The 16,105-nt window shown below is 43.7% G+C and overlaps 1 protein-coding gene across 1 annotated transcript; it reads left to right on the top strand.

Moving 5' to 3' along the window:
* The first annotated feature begins 2,127 nt into the window (after positions 1–2,127).
* Positions 2,128–13,764, top strand: LOC142024119 (ficolin-1-like). Its single transcript, XM_075015854.1, has 10 exons — positions 2,128–2,243; positions 3,777–3,890; positions 4,299–4,352; positions 4,604–4,639; positions 6,093–6,137; positions 8,044–8,079; positions 8,884–9,011; positions 10,177–10,306; positions 10,628–10,762; positions 13,230–13,764. The coding sequence occupies exons 1-10, from the start codon at positions 2,162–2,164 to the stop codon at positions 13,475–13,477; spliced, it is 1,008 nt and encodes a 335-aa protein (XP_074871955.1). The 5' UTR covers positions 2,128–2,161; the 3' UTR covers positions 13,478–13,764.
* The last annotated feature ends 2,341 nt before the right edge of the window (positions 13,765–16,105 follow it).

Raw genomic sequence — 16,105 nt, 5'->3', positions numbered from 1 at the left:
GTCCCTTCCCTCCTCCTCCAGGTGCACTCTTTGTCTCAGCCCAAGGGCTTGACATGTTTTTAAATCCAATGTAGGTGTTTTATTCCCTTTCCTTCTCTCTCAGTTTATCGCTTCTGTTTGATCGTTTACTGTCACTGATAGTGCACATGTACCTATATCAGGAATGAGTCCCCACCCGCCCCATTATAAGCTTTTAGTTTGACCTGTTTGCACTCCATCTTCCCTGGGATTTTTTTTCAACCTTTTAAAACTAATGCCTGAAATAACATTTGCTCAAGCCCCAATGGACAGTTTGAAGGTTGTAAGAGTCCCCCTTAGGCTACATGTATATTACAGCAGAAGATTGCCTTCCAAAAGAATGTGTCTACACACAAAAAGAGGATTGAGCCCAGGATGGAGTGTGGGTCAGGGAGGCCCTTTGGGAGGCCTTTGTTAGGGAGTCCCAATGAACCTCCCCCAGGCACCCTCCACCACCCAACACCCTTCACTGCTCCCCCGGCAGTCACAAGGTGGTAGAAATTTTTGATGTCATTTTTGTGTACACCTTGAGCAATCCTTGAGGTTTTCCTTTAGGTACCTTTGTGCTTTGCATTTTTCAGGCATCTGTATGTTGCTTTTGTACTGACTGACTGCTTGCGAGTGTTTTGTCACTCTATCCACTGTGGCAGTGCCCAGTTTCCTTTCATTACTTATGGTGCTGAATAATTTCTGCTACCAAACAGTCCTTCTATGCTATCTGGAAGGAAATCCTTGTCTTCCAATAGTCTCTTGTGCACCTTTGGAGCTCTGATTCCAAATACTGGTCCAGCATGATTTTAGTTAGCTGGATATCCACTTATCATGGGTGTGACCAAGTTTCCTGCAGTCCCATAAAGTTTGTTTACAGCTGCCTGTCCTGGTTCTCAGTGTTCTGTGCTGTTATTTAGCTGTAGTTTACCCCTAAATGTCTTCTAAGAGCCCAGTAATCTGTGGAAGTGTTGGTAATGCTGTAAGACATCACTGACCTCTTGTGGTTTGGTCAGGTCCCGAGGATGCCAGACTAGAGAGGTTCAACCTGTACAAACCACAGTACCACATTGGGAAGCGTTATCATGTTTCCCCAGTGAAAATAGAGGAAATATCCTCTGAACTCAGTCAGAACAGCAGCTGCCTTCTCACTGTACAGATTGGAATCATGCAAACACACTTTCACCTAAAGAAACAAAAAGCAGTCAAGCAGCACTTTAAAGACTAGCAAAATAGTTTATTAGGTGAGCTTTTGTGGGACACAAAAGCTCACCTAATAAACTATTTTGCTAGTCTTTAAAGTGCTGCTTGACTGCTTTTTGTTTTGATAGTGTATAGACTGGCACGGCTTCCTCTCTGTTACTATTCACCTAAAGAAGTGACCCTCAGTAGTGAACTGCACCTGGTGAGTCTGCCATGCAGCAGTCACTGAGGTATCACATGTACATATTGAAAAAAGGCAGCAGTGGTATATCAGCAGATTTGGCCTGGGCACACATCATTATTATTTCTATGACACAGGCACACGGTAGCACTGCCAGCATCGGGATAAGAATTCTTTTCTCCCACCCCTCATTCCTTTTGGGTATTTCAATTGCTAGGTCTTTGGGGTAGAGATGGCTGGAAGCTGAAGCTAGACACATTCAGACGGGAAATCTGATGTACTGTCCTACAATAATAATCATACAGCCAGTTGCCCAGTGAATTCACCCAACCCTGCTTTAACCAAAGATTCCCAATGGGGTGCTTTGAAGGGATGCAGAAAGTCAGACCGGGTTTATTCTTTGGTGCCTTATTTTAATCTTGCAGCAGACACATTCTCATGAAATAATGTTGTGAGAAAAGATTCAGCCTGGCTTTGGTCAGTAACCATCACTGTGGGGGCAGCAATGGCTGTTAGTTCAGTACTGAACATGTTCTATCAGACCATGTCATCAGCTATTGCAGTGACCACTGGAGCTTCAAAACATCAAGGGAAACTGCTGGAATGTGGAGAGTAGGAAGGAGGCCTTGAGCTGCCCCAGGCAGAGATCTTTACTGGCCCCAGGCTTTAGCTTTGTTGCATATAAGAGGCTCACAGAGACCAAATACTACAGTAGAAGAGAAGGTGGGAAGAAGACAAGTGGAGCTACTGCTGCAGAGACCAGTATCAGCCATGGGGAGAACTGCCCAGAAGGTGCTCATCTTCTTCCGCTGTCTAGTACTAACAGTTTGTCAGGGTCATAGTTCCTGCCCAGGTAAGTGATAGAAAGATAATCCTGTTCACAACAGCATTTCACAGTGTTTCTTGTCAACTTGGACCCTGGAGAACTGAGAACTGTTACATTCAGCTGCTTTCAACCTGTAACATCTTCAGGAGTCTTTGTGATCCTACAGAGCTGTGAAGTGCTTTGCCTGCTTATGGTGCCATGTAAATAATGAACAGCTTTTTTGGAAAAAAAAACTGTATAGAAACTAATCTGCACTGCAGAAATGCACAACACAGACCAAAAGTGTTCAAACATGGGTCACAGATTTTGCAAATTATTTTGTGAAAATGCGGTCTCTTATCTTCTTTCGGATTCTTCAAAATTTGACCTGACCTCCTCCCCTTTTGCTCATTCACAGTCTTCTAACCTCTCTATGTTGCTGCTGGCATCTCTTGGTCTAAAGCTCCTGTCTTCTTTACAAATTGGAGACAAAGCATTTCTAATCTGGTGACTGACTGAACCACGCAGGTAGATGATCCAAATTTTGGAAAATAAAATCTCAGGCTTTGAAACTCAGAGGGAGCCTATGATTTCAGATCCATCTGCATTTTAAAGTTCACGTTTACCAAATTAAGATGATTATTTGTAAAATTGCAACTTGCTGTGTATCTATCACTGCAAATCAACTAGAGAATCTTTCTATGTCAGCTCATTCCTTTCTTCACTTTCGGTTGAGAATGCAGCAGAATTTGAAAGTTTATCTTAGTTTGCTTTGAAATCTGGTGATCCTCAAGGAACATTTGGTCCAATTTGTACTGACCTCATACAAGCAAACTCCCTTTGAAGGAAATGGGAGTCTTGCTAAATAAGGACTGAATATAGCCTTTGCTCTCTTATGAATAAATTGATATATTATTTCTGAGTGGTATTGTTTTCACGCTTCATTTCCTGAAATTCATTATCATTGCAAAAATCACGTGCTATGTACAATGTTAACCAAAGAATTCCAAATTTGAGAGGTGGAATTGTTATACCACAAGAAATATTAACCATGTTCATATTTTGTTACCTCAAAAATTTGCACTTTAATAAAGCTCAATGAAGTTGACAGGTGTGTCCCTATTTTTCTCTACTATGACTTGATAAATCTAGTAATGTGTATAATATAGGCAGGACACTGATAGGTCAAAACATATTTAATTCTTAAACAGGTATTGCCTGTGCTTGCAAGAGAAACTGATTTTTAAATTAATTTACTTTTGGACAATTTCTTCACTGAATGACATCTATTTGTTTTTCCACTGCATTTCATTTCACTTGCACAATGAGAACCAACTAGTGTCGCTTTTGTTTTTCTGTAATTAAATTTGTTAAGAGATTCTCAAGAACAAACACAGTGCTGCACTGGTGGGGTGGCAAACACTGCAGACATATATGCACATCAAAATTAACTCTGAAGTAATTTCTTTTAACTTATGTTTTCACTATAACATAAAACAAAAGATTAAATTGTACTCTGGATTGCTGAATAATGTTTCGGACCCTGTGAACCTAAAAATCGTTAATTATTTCTTTCTCAAGAGGTAATGGTACTGAATCTTAACAGTACCAACAAAGAGATCATTCTCCAAGGCTGTGCGGGAATTCCAGGTTCTACAGGGCCCAAAGGAGACCCAGGAATTACAGGAATTACAGGTACAGAATGAGAAACAGTCATGAATGGTTCTCACATAAATGGGACTTTTGTAATATGCTCAGATTTTTGGAGATTCCACTCAACCCCACTATGGAGAAAACTTCCCGATTCACATGGGAAATCTCCCGTGCCCTGTGGTGAAGGATTAGACCTTCTTGCTCTGAAATACTGTCCATTCCCTTCAGGGCACAAGACTGGCAAATGAGTCTGCTAGTTTATTCTCCATCTCTCTCACTGGCTCACTGTGTGACCTTAGATATCAGGTACTCAGGGAGCCAGATGAAGGTACACTATTTGAATTTTGACACAGATGAATTACTGTAATTCCAGATTGGAGTGGATGGATGTCGCATACTCAGTATTTACTATACTTTGAAAAATATTCAGTCAATTTGTTGTGTTTGCAGGAGAATGGGGACTTCAGGGGATCCCTGGAACACCAGGACGACATGGCCGTAAAGGTAAAGTAACAGAGGTAGAAAACTTTGTTTTCCTATTAGGTGACCAAATAACAGAAAATAATTTTTCAGTCAAATATCAGTTAGAACTATTTAGCAAAGATTAATTCCTGTAATAGTTGGACACTATAACTTCCCTTCAATCTATAGTTGACAGTATAGTCTTTATTTTTGCAACACAACTTCATTCTGATCCACTGTCCAGATCTGGGTATCTCTGTTCAATCTTTACTGTCTGATTTTTGTTCACTCAGGGGAAAGAGGTAATGCTGGCCTCCGTGGACAGAAAGGTAAGAGAGATGAGATGGTTCTTTTTACTGCAGGGCTAGGCACTTTATAGTAGTATTCATGGTAATATAGGAATCAGGATCAACAATCCTTCCACCTCATTTCATAGCACAGTTTTTACTTCCAGCTTCTTGCTGGAATGAAATTGATTCTGGCTGAACAAGAAGTATTCAAGAAGTGCTTTTGTTTTTCTGTAATAGCCAAATGACAAAAGACAATGGTGCTCTGAAATGAAGAGTTGGACAAATGTTTCTACGTGGATGAAAGTATTCGACAAACATGATCCCAATTCTTGAACAGTTTGAGAGCCAAAACTGTATTTCTTGGTAAATAAAATATTAGCTGGAAATTTACACCCAGCTCCAAATACAGGTTGAAACTCTCTGGTTCAGCACTTTCTGATCTGGCAACATCCCTGGTCCAGCAGGGCCATCTGGAGCAGAGAGTACCTGGACCAGAGAACCCCAACTGCATCCAGTTGGGTTGGTGTCAGGGAGCCCCACAAGGGTTAGGGAGCCCTTCAGCCCCACAGCAGGTAGCCTGGCCAAGGGTCAGAAGCCTGGTGGAGAGCCAGGCCAGGTAATCTGGCAGCAGGGAGCCCAGCTGGCCAGCCAAGAGCAAAGCTCCACCTCTCCCCATCAGTCCTGTGTTGGTGATCCTCAGGAGCTGAGCCCCCCCAGGTAGTATTCTGGCAGCAGAGAGCGGGTGGCAGTGGCCAGTCAGGAAAATGCTCTAATTTGGGACCACTCATTTCTCAAGGTTGCCAGGTCAGGGAAGTACAACTTATGTAATGTCAGATATGTCACAAGGTGCTATACAGTCACAGGAAATAGGTCCCAATTGCAATGTATCATAGAATCATAGGGCTGGAAGAGACCTCAGGAGGTCATCAAGTCCAGCCGCATAGACATAGCCTGTTTCAATTCAACCAATGCAGAAGACTAGGAAAGGTTAATGCAGTACTGCCAATCCCAAATGTCTGAATATCTTGATTCAGATTCACTAAAAATCAGGAGACTGGTTTTAGAATCATGCTATTACATAAGAAGAACAGATCTGATTTTGTTTTTATTGGCCTCCTTTTTGAGTGTTTAGGGTGTTCTGAGGTCACATTTTGAAGCTTTATGCACAGCCCCAAGGTCTAGAAAACTGCCATTTCTTTATGAATGAAGGCTGAAATTATCTCATAGTCATTTGACCCCAGGACCTTGGGCTCTAAGGAAAACAATAATGATCATGAAACTTATGACAAATCGAGGAGAGTTGGCCACTTTGTAAATGAGTCACTTAAGCTCCACAAAATGCCAACATTCACAGATCGTGTTGTGTAAGCAGTGCACAGGCTTTGAAGCAGCCTCCTTCACAATGAAACCCGAGTGATTGCTGCAGCAAGATATTGAATTATGGAGATGACCTCTAGGCAAAATAAGGATTTTATACTGAGTTCTCTTTTAGGTAACAAAGGAGCTGTGGGAGACGCTGGACACCCTGGAATTTCTGGTGAGACTCTGTGCACTCTCCTTTAAACTGGACACAACATTTCCATTTTATTTCTTCAGCACTAAAAATGAGGTGGCTTCAGAAGCTTGCTTCGTGAATAAGTGCCATGTCCACAATAATTGGAGGGGTAGCTGTGTTAGTCTGGATCTGTAACAGCAACGAAGGGTCCTGTGGCACCTTATAGACAAACAGAAAAGTTTTGAGCATGAGCTTTCGTGAGCACAGACTCACTTCTTCAGATGCTGACCAGCATCTGAAGAGGTGAGTCTGTGCTCACGAAAGCTCATGCTCAAAACTTTTCTGTTTGTCTATAAGGTGCCACAGGACCCTTCGTTGCTGTTACATGTCCACAATAAGAAGCTCACAGACCCTCCTGCAAGATTTGGGCTTTATAAAGACAGAAAAATACCTGCCCGCAAAAGCAGGTGGCCATCCATGTTTTGTAACATCTGGAATTACACCAGATCACCTTTGGTATTAGAGGAAACAGTTGAAATGTAAGTTAAATCTACGGATTTGAACGTACTTCCTAGAGGAGATAACTCTGTCTGCCCTGCCTCATATTTTCCACATACTGAGAATATGAATCACAAGAAACGGATTTGGCTTATATGTCTAATTAAAAGAATGGTTCTTTTTCTGCCCATACTTTATTTAACTGATATTCTCCCTTTGAAATGTGGATTTAAAAAAAATACATTGAATCAAATCACAGCCGGTGAAAGCATATTCAACTTCCTTGATTTTGTGTGTATTGTTCCTGTGAACTGACCAGAAATTAGTTAAATGTATTAAGGACCAATTCTTGGCCATGCAGATAGGAGCTTCATGAGAGGGTAACAAAATAGTGTTGAGTACCAGAGGGCTAGCCAAGTTAGTCTGTATCTTCAACAACAACAAGAAGTCCTGTGGCACCCTATAGACTAATGGATATTTTGGAGCATAAGCTTTCCTGGGCGAAGACCCGCTTTATCAGATGTGTGAGCTGGGGGGTTTCAGAGGAGGGTTTAAAGAGGGAGTCTCAGTCAAGGGGAGGGCCAGAGCTGACAAGGTCTATTCAGTCACTGAGGATGTGGCCCATTATCAGCAGTTAATGTGGAATTGTGACCATCAGGAGAGGAGAAATCAAGTCAGTTCAGCCAGGGAGGATGTGGCCCATTATCAGTAGCTAATGTGGTGAGAAGTGACAGAGAATTTGTTTCAGGCTGGCAGGCTGTCTGTAGTCGAGGACTGGCCTGCCTCCCAGGGTCTGTGAGCGTGAAGGATCACTGTCCATGATGGGTTGTACATCACTGATGATCATTTCAGAGCTGCAAATCATTTGCAAATTTGACACCATCAACCAAGGATTGAACAGAGACCAGGAGTGGATGTTCACACCTCCACATTAGCTACTTACAATGGGCCACATCCTCCCCGACTGAACTGACCTGATTTCTCCTCTCCTGACGGTCACAACTCCACATTAACTACTGATAATGGGCCACATCCTTCATGACTGAACAGACCTTGTCAGCTCTGGCCCTCCGCTTGACTGAGACTCCCTATTTAAACCCTCCTCTGAAACCCCCCAATTCATGCTTCTGACGAAGCAGGTCTTTGCCCGGGAAAGCTTGTGCTCCGAAATATATGTTAGTCTATAAGGTGCCACAGGACTTCTTCTTTTTGAAAATAGTGTTGGCTACAAAATTAGGCCTATCTTGGTGATTTAAGCTAGAAGTCTCAGATCAGAGAGGCATTTGATTCCATTAGCACTTGGTTTTTCCACAGTTAAAAGGCTGTGTAGCGCATTTTCATCATAACTACAAGTTTGCTATCCTGGCTGTCGTTCTTAGCCAATGACGAAGTTTAAAAGAATATTTTCTGGTTTCATTTCACTTTCCATTATGTTTCCTTTCATGACTAGGACTGGTACTGCTGGAGGAAACAAAGTATACTAAAGGTGAGAGTTTCATATAATCACTGAATGTCGTGTGATTCTAGCCAGGGAACCTAAAAATGAAAACCCATTGGAGACAGAAAAAATTGTTAAAAAATACATCTGTGATTTTCCCCACTTCCTGTTCTCAGCTATCATCAAAGAGACTTTGATCTTTTAAAATGAATGCATCTGCTGTTAGCAAGTGGCCAATAAACCTTTTGCCTAGGTACATTTCAGCCAATGGGTTGCTTGAAAACTGTTTTATGTGAGTATTCCTGTGAGTATCTGGTATTCTTTTTGCACAAGTTCTCACATATCACGTAATAATTAAAGCCATTTTGACTCACGGGGATTTCAGCATAGCAGCATGGACACTTCCACTAGAAATCTTTGTGCACATTTCAATTTCCATGAACTTTTAAGAGGCTTTGAGCCAATCCTCTGCTCAGCTTGAGCCATTTTCACACAGAAAACATGAGATTGGGCTGATGTTACATCTTTTCTTCTTTCAAACAAACAATATGAACCACACTAGTCTAAATCGTTAAGATTGCTGACTAGAGAGACAATGGAATACTTTCATACCTTCTACTCCAGTCTGTTTCCAAAGATGGAACAAAGAGAGAATCTGTAGAAATACCACAGTCTATGTAAAGGGATAGTACCCAGTTCCCATACACTTCAGTGTGGAGGAGAGGAGAAGATGACTCAAAGATCCTCTTCCAGTGACTTGAGTCTGCAACTGATCTGCCTCTCAGTGCACCATAAAACAGACAAGAAGCCATGTACAGCCAGTTTACATATTTCAATTCCTTTTTCAACCAGGAGCAAAGAACTGCAAGGAGCTGTTAGACAGAGGGAACATCTTAAGTGGCTGGTACACCATCTACCCCCAAGACCGTATCACTATGCCCGTGCTGTGTGACATGGACACAGATGGTGGAGGATGGACAGTAAGAAGAGAGCATAATGAAGCTAACTGGACATTTTTCTTGAACAATAAACAGTTTTCTGCCCCAAGAATGAGAGGTGGCCCTTAGCCAGTGGGTTTTAGCTAGGAGAAATGTATGAGGACAAGTATCAGAGGGGTAGCCGTGTTAGTCTGTATCTCCAAAAACAGCAAGAAGTCCTGTGGCACCTTATAGATTAACAGATAGCTTGGAGCATAAGTTTTCATGGGCAAAGACTCACTCCGTCAGACACAGCAGACAAAGCGGGTCTTTGCCCACAAAAGCTCATGCTCCAAAATGTCTGTTCATCTATAAGGTGCCACAGGACTTGTTGTATGAGGATAAAAACTCTGAAGCTGTTAGCTCACCATGGTCAGCAGAACAAAAACACAGACAATGACTGAGCCCTTCTAATCCTCATCACAGCTTTTAGATAACTGGGCTGTGAGCTCAAAGTGTTTCCTGGAGGAGACCTGGAGCTTTGGAACCAAGAAGTCCCCATCTGAAGGGACATTTTTCATTGGTCTGACACAGTTAGACAAGTTTCCCTTCACCTGGCTAGTTTCTTCCTGGCTCTCAGAGCCTCCTCAATAGCTGCCCCAGACTCTAGAACCAGAATTCCTTCCACAGGCCTGCTGTATCAGCTGTTCTATTGTCTTCTAGGGGGCTGCAGAGACAAAGGGTTTGAATCCTCCATATGCATTACATTTAAACCTTTAAATGTATTTATTTTGCATATTTATATTCCAGTAGTGCCCTGAGACTCTGATGAAGATTAGGGGTCCACAGCACCAGGTGCTGAGCAGACTTAAGGACAGCACCTGTCCTTTGCAGCTCAGTCTCCATATGCAGGATAAGCAAAGGGCCCACGGACAGCAGAGGTGAGATGACTTTCCCAAGGGGCAGAACTGGGTGTAGAATCCAGGCATCCTGATTGCTAATCCAGGGATGTACATTTCAGAACACATGATCCTTTGTTTCTGCCAAGATTTAATATGATCCTCTGGGACAAGCCTCCCTCTGGGAAAGTCACCAGAAGCAGAAATTGAGCTGACCACTTTACATCTCAGCTAATGATTTCCAGTCTCAGAATTTCCAGTCTCTTACTCTACAGAGGATGGAGAACAATGTGGGGTTTCCCAGTTAAGGATGTCCCATTTCCTTGCAGGTATTCCAGAGACGGGTGGATGGCTCCATAGATTTTTCCCGTGGCTGGAAATCATACAAGAGAGGATTTGGCAGCCAGCTGACAGAGTTCTGGCTTGGGAATGAAAATATCCACCTTTTAACATCCCTTGGTAAAGGCGTCAGTAATACACTCTTTTTCTTACAGCAGCCTGTAAGGAAGTTTTGTTCCCACACTTTAGCCATGGTCACGGGGTGTAGAATTGTCCTATATACTGAGATAACACTGCAGCTTCAGACCCCCCTTCCTGCCCCTGTTCCTTACAGCCCAGCCCTGCACACGAAGCTATTGAAGCTGTGGTAGCTGGACTGGCTTCCATCAGGATTCATGAGGAGCATTTATCCTCCATTGGTTCACTTACACTATAGCAATGAGGGATGCTACAGGCTGGCTGGAAGGTGCTGAATATTTTCTTTCAAATTGTTGCCTAAAGGAACCAATATGCTTCGCATCGATCTCAGAGATGTTGACGACAACTATGAATTTGCTATATATGCATCATTCCAAATTGCAGGAGAGACGGAGAAATACAGGCTGCTCCTTGGAACCTTTGTTAATGGCACAGCAGGTAGGTTCTGAGCTCATTCTTAACTCTTTGTGGCAGATGGGCAAATGGAAAGCAAAAGAGATACAGAATAATTCTATCGCAAAATGAAAAAGCCAGGTAATCTATGGAAAAGAGCAACAAGAATGGTTAAAGGTCTAGAGAACATGAGCTGTGAGGGAAGACTGAAAGAACTGGGCTTGTTTAGTTTAGAGGAGAGAAGACTTAGGGGGACATGATAGAAGTTTTCAAGTACCGAAAAGAGGGTAACAAGGAGGACAGAGAAAAATGGTTCTCTTTGGCCTCTAAGGTTAGAACAAGGAGCAATGGGCTCAAACTGCAGCAAGGGAGATTTAGATTAGACATAAGGAAAAGCTTCCTGTCAGGATGGTTAAAAACTGGAATAAATTGCCTAGGGAGGTTGTGGAGTCTCCATCGCTGGAGATATTTAAGAGCAGGTTAGATAGACAGCTATCAGGAATGGTGTTTGGTCCTGCCAAGAGGGCAGGGAACTGGACTCGATGACCTCTCAAGGTATCTTCCAGTTCTATGATTCTATGATTCTTTTTCCAGAAAACACCAGTTATTCTACAAGTAAACTATTATCAGAGGAATACCAGCCCTAGTAACAACAAAGCATTGAGGCTAATATCATGCCTAGTGCTTACTGCTTTCTGAAATTAGACCACAATGCCTGACATAAATATCTGAATTGGACTAAGTCGGTCCCTCAGGACTGGGGCAAGTCACTGCGTGGCTATATATGCCCCACTTCACACAAACTATGCATCCCGACTCCCACATATCAGAGACAAGAACATTCTCTGTCATGCATAGTCTGCTGCATATCAAGGCAGAATTCCTTGGGCACAGCCACTGGCTAACTAGGTGGGAAGGCTTTTAATTAGTCTTAAAAGGGCTAGGTGACAAAAGCCAATAGCTAAGCATTAAAAAGCCCACCTTAACACAGGGCTAGATAAGGGAGTTCACAGGAGAAAAAGGTGGAAAGTCAGTGCAGGAATATCCTCAGATCTCAGATACTTATACATACATACAAGGTGGGTGGAGAATAAATAGGAAGAACTGGAAGGATGACTTAGTGGGGATTGTTCCTGCTTGAAGCAGGGGGCTGGACTAGATGACATCCTGAGGTCCCTTCCAGCCCTATGATTGATTCTGTGATTCGCATAAGGGTAGAATTACTATTTAAGTGGCATCACAGAAACAGGGTGGGATAAGTCTTATTATTGGAACAGTGAGGTTTAGTTTGTTTAGGAGGGATAGGCAGGATAAAAAGGGAGGTATTGAGGTATGGAGCAAGAATATATACACTTTGCCTCTGTTCCAGGAGGAGGTGAGAGGCAGCCAATTAGTCTCTAAGTAAAGAAAAGAATGGTAGAGAGTAGAAGAGACCTCTTGGCAGGGGTTTACTACAGTCACGGTGGGCTTTCAAGCACTCAGACGTTTGTTGGAAAAGTATTACAGAAAAACAAAATATTTCTGGCAAGTCCTTGTCATATATTCTGGACACCATTTGGTAGAGGAAGTAACTGGGGAAGGAGCCATTTAAGACTTAATTCTGAAAAACAGGGAGGAATTGGTAGCAAATCTGAAGGTGGAAGACAATTTGGGTGAAAGTGATAATGAAGTCTCAGATTTCTCTATTTAAGAAAAGGAAGGAGTAAAAGCAGTAGAAGGACAATGATAGATAATTGTTCTGCCCTACTTAGCATTGGTGAGGCCAGAGAACAGTGTCAAATTCTGGGCAACACAATTCAGGAAAGATATGGACAAACTGAAGAGGGTTCACAGGAGAACAACGAAAATGATGACCCATGAAGAAAAGTTTAAAAAACTGATGATATTCAGCCTTGAGAAAGGAAGACTGGTGGTTGGCGGGGATGGGCGGGGGGAAGGACCTGGTAGCAGTTTCAAATATGTTAAAGGCTGTTAAAAAGATGACTATAGTGAATAGTTCTCCATGTCCACTAATAGTAGGAGAAGGAGTGACAAGCTTAAGATGCAGTTAGGAGACCTGGGTTAGAATTAGAAATACATTTATAAAGGTGGTCAAGCTTTGGAACAGGCTTCCAATGGAGGTTGCAAACTGTGTATCATTGGAAGTTATTAAGAACTAAGCTGTTAGTGATAGGAGTGCATTGGGCTCACAATATACCATCACAATGGTGCAAACTGACTTCCAAACAACAAAGGACTGAGCCTATTGATTGCAATGAGCTACTATGGAGTAACTGAGATCCCAATACAATTGGCAAAAAACTTCCCTCACTGAAAATAAAACTGCAGTCTCTCTCCTGGATTCCAAGGAGATTTCTGCTGCCTAGTGGAAGAAAAAAGAATTAGAAACCCCACTTCAGGACCACCAGGCTGAGCTATGGGACCTGAACTATAAAAATGTAAAACATAAGCGATAAACATGTACCTTGTCATTTTAAAAGCAAGTAATAAATGAAGTCAATTGTTTCCACAGGGGATTCTTTAAGTAAACACAATGGCATGATGTTTACAACCGAAGACCATGATAATGATGTGTGGCATAGTAACTGCGCTAGATCATCTAAAGGGGGCTGGTGGTACAAGGCTTGCCAGACGTCCAACCTGAACGGCTTATACCTGAAAGGAGACCATGAAAGTTATGCTGATGGGGTGAACTGGTCTTCAGGGAAAGGGCAAAATAACTCCTACGTGATGTCTGAGATGAAAATAAGGCCCGTGTAGCCAGCCAGGAAGGCAGTTATAGTAATTACACTTAGCTCTTATATAGCAATTATAGGCCTATCACAGTGAATGTTTATATGGAGAAGAGACTAAAGATCTTTTCTTTCTGCGTCAGGCGCTGGGGGCAAACCTCATGGCGCACACTTATCCAGCACTGGGCCCTAACAATGGAGCTAGTTGAAAAAATAGTTTAATAAGGAAAATAAACGGAATTTCTAAGTTGCAATTCTTCATGGGCTGTCAATGAGTTGCTATCCTAGGGTGCTGCATCTGCCTTTGGAGAACCTTTCCCTCTGTCAATAAACAATGGCTGCTCAGTGATTGCCGCATCTCGGATTTGTTGGTACATACAAGCCTGTTCAGCAGCAATGAAGCCCACATGTGTCAGGTCCTGCACTGTGCGCAGAAGAGCGATGGGTGGTCAAAGCACTCCTGGGGCAAAGGGGTGGCTATTCTGGGGTCCACAAGATAATGCTGTGGTGGCAGAAGGGGCGTGTCTGAATAGTCTAATGCAAATAGAAGAGCTCTGAGACAATCTCAGGCTAAGCCTGCACCAGAAAGGCCCAGGGCTCTGCCCAAGCCTCCTCATGCCGTGTGAGACACAACAAGCCACTGTTTCCTGTTTTAATGCTGGTGTTATCCCCAGAGGAAGATTTAATCCTGCAAGATCGGCAAATGCTGAACAGATCCCTCCCCGCATCTCCCTCTTCATGTATCACTGGCAGAGAAAACAAAAGACGGGACCCAGTGCGGGCAGGGCCGTTGCCCAGCAGCTCCACAGTGAAGGAGAGAGCCATGCAGAAGTGTGTACTGCCAGTGTAGTCAGAAACCGCTTGCAGCTGGGACGCGATGTCATGGCAGCGGGAGGAGGGAAATCTGGATTTCTCCATGCTTAGTCTTGGGAGAGGAACATGGGCAGCAGCCATGACTCACAGATACTGCTCACCCCCTTCACAAATCTCCCCATGGTGCAAGAAGTGACATCAAGTGCTCTGGGCATTCAGGTCACTTCCCCCACATGAGTGCAGGAGGGCCTGTGCAGGTGTCATGAATGAATGCCTGTAAAGGGTTAAACCATGTGAGGGTGGGTGCGTTCTCTGTTGGCCAACGGGAAGAGAGAAGGGGATTTTTTTGAACTGAAGCAGTTCCCGCTGAGGGATCTTTTCTTTTGTGAGGGTGGAGCAGAGAGACAGAGATGTTTAATCCTGAGCAAGCGTATGCAATTCAGCAACTAACGTGTCATCATACCATAGAAGTGGAAGGGACCTGGAGAGGTCATTGAGCCCAGTACCCTGCCCTCACAGCAGGACCCATCACCATCCCTGACAGATTCTTTTTAAAGCTAATCTGCCCCAGACAATTGAAAGGCCCCCTCAGGGACTGAACTCACAACTCCATGTTTGCTGGAGTCGAACACCATGCCCGGCTGTCAGCCCTACCTGGGAGACACACTGTAAAAGGGCAGACTTGTGACCACCCCATGTGTCTCCTCTGCCCAGTGATCCCCCCTTTGCTGGCCTGCAGCCCAGCATGGGCCCATTGTGCTGTGCGCACCCCATATTTCCTGCAAGTCAGGAGGAGGCTCTGTCCTTCCCTTCTGTGCCTCATCTCTGCCATGGTTGGCCACTCTCTCTGGCCTGGGCCTGGGGGAGGAGAGGATGGGGGCTCTTCTCACATTGTCTGAAGCCATCTGCTCCAGGTTGTGCAGTGCAGCTGCTGCCTGGGAGAACCTGACTGGGGAGGTGGCAGTGCTGGGCCACCCCCACCCCCAAGGCCTGGTTGACAGAGAAAGGGGCTGAACCTGCTGGGGGCTGGCACAACATGAGGACAGAGTCTCAAGCTTGGGTGGGGCAGGTGCCCTACATGCAACCCCTACACATTGCCTTAGCAACCTTCTCTGAAATGCCATTGCAAATCTCAAAAGCAACTTGGTATGGCCAGCAATGGCTGCTGGATGTTGCCTCTCTCTTCATGGACAAAGTCAGCTCGGCAATGCAGTAGGGGAAGGGGGTGGGCAGCCCTCAGGGAAAGAACAGGTAAGTGCTATGTAGAAAAGCTAGACAAACACAAATCCATGGGTCTGGATTTAATGCATCCAAGAGTACTGAAGGAATTGGAAAATGCCATTGCAGAGCCATTGGCCATCATCTTTGAAAACTCGTGGAGATTGGGGGAAGTCCCAGGTGACTGGAAAAAGGCAAATATAGTGCCCATCCTTAAAAAAGGAAAGACAGACAATCCAGGGAACTGTAGACTGGTCAGCCTTACCTCAGTCCCCAGAAAAATCACGAAATCCACTCTGAAGTATTTAGAAGATGGGAAAGTGATCAAGAGTAGTCACACAGATTCACCCAGGGCAAGATGTGCCTGACCAATCTGATTAGCTTCTATGATGAGGTAACCAGCTCTGTGGACATGGGGAAATCCATAGATGTGATATCCCTTGACTTTAGCAAAGCTTTTGACACACTCTCCCACAATATTTGTGCCCATAAGTTAAGAAAGTATGGATTGGATAAATGGACTGTAAGGTATATAGAAAGCTGGCTAGATGGTCAAGCCCAACAGATAGTGATCAATGGATCAAGGTCTGTTTGGTGGTTGGTTTCAAGTGGACTGCTCCAACGA

The sequence above is a fragment of the Carettochelys insculpta genome, chromosome 21 (assembly GCF_033958435.1).
Source record: "Carettochelys insculpta isolate YL-2023 chromosome 21, ASM3395843v1, whole genome shotgun sequence".
Lineage (NCBI taxonomy): Eukaryota > Metazoa > Chordata > Testudines > Carettochelyidae > Carettochelys > Carettochelys insculpta.
This window is presented reverse-complemented; position numbering and strand designations above follow the sequence as displayed.

What these genes read in the sequence shown, in the direction of transcription:
- LOC142024119 (XM_075015854.1), top strand. Translation starts at nt 2,162, where the DNA reads ATGGGGAGAACTGCCCAGAAGGTGCTCATCTTCTTCCGCTGTCTAGTA. An exon ending in AGGACGACATGGCCGTAAAG is followed by an intron (nt 4,353 to 4,603) that starts GTAAAGTAACAG and finishes TTGTTCACTCAG; the next exon opens with GGGAAAGAGGTAATGCTGGC. An exon ending in TGGCCTCCGTGGACAGAAAG is followed by an intron (nt 4,640 to 6,092) that starts GTAAGAGAGATG and finishes GTTCTCTTTTAG; the next exon opens with GTAACAAAGGAGCTGTGGGA.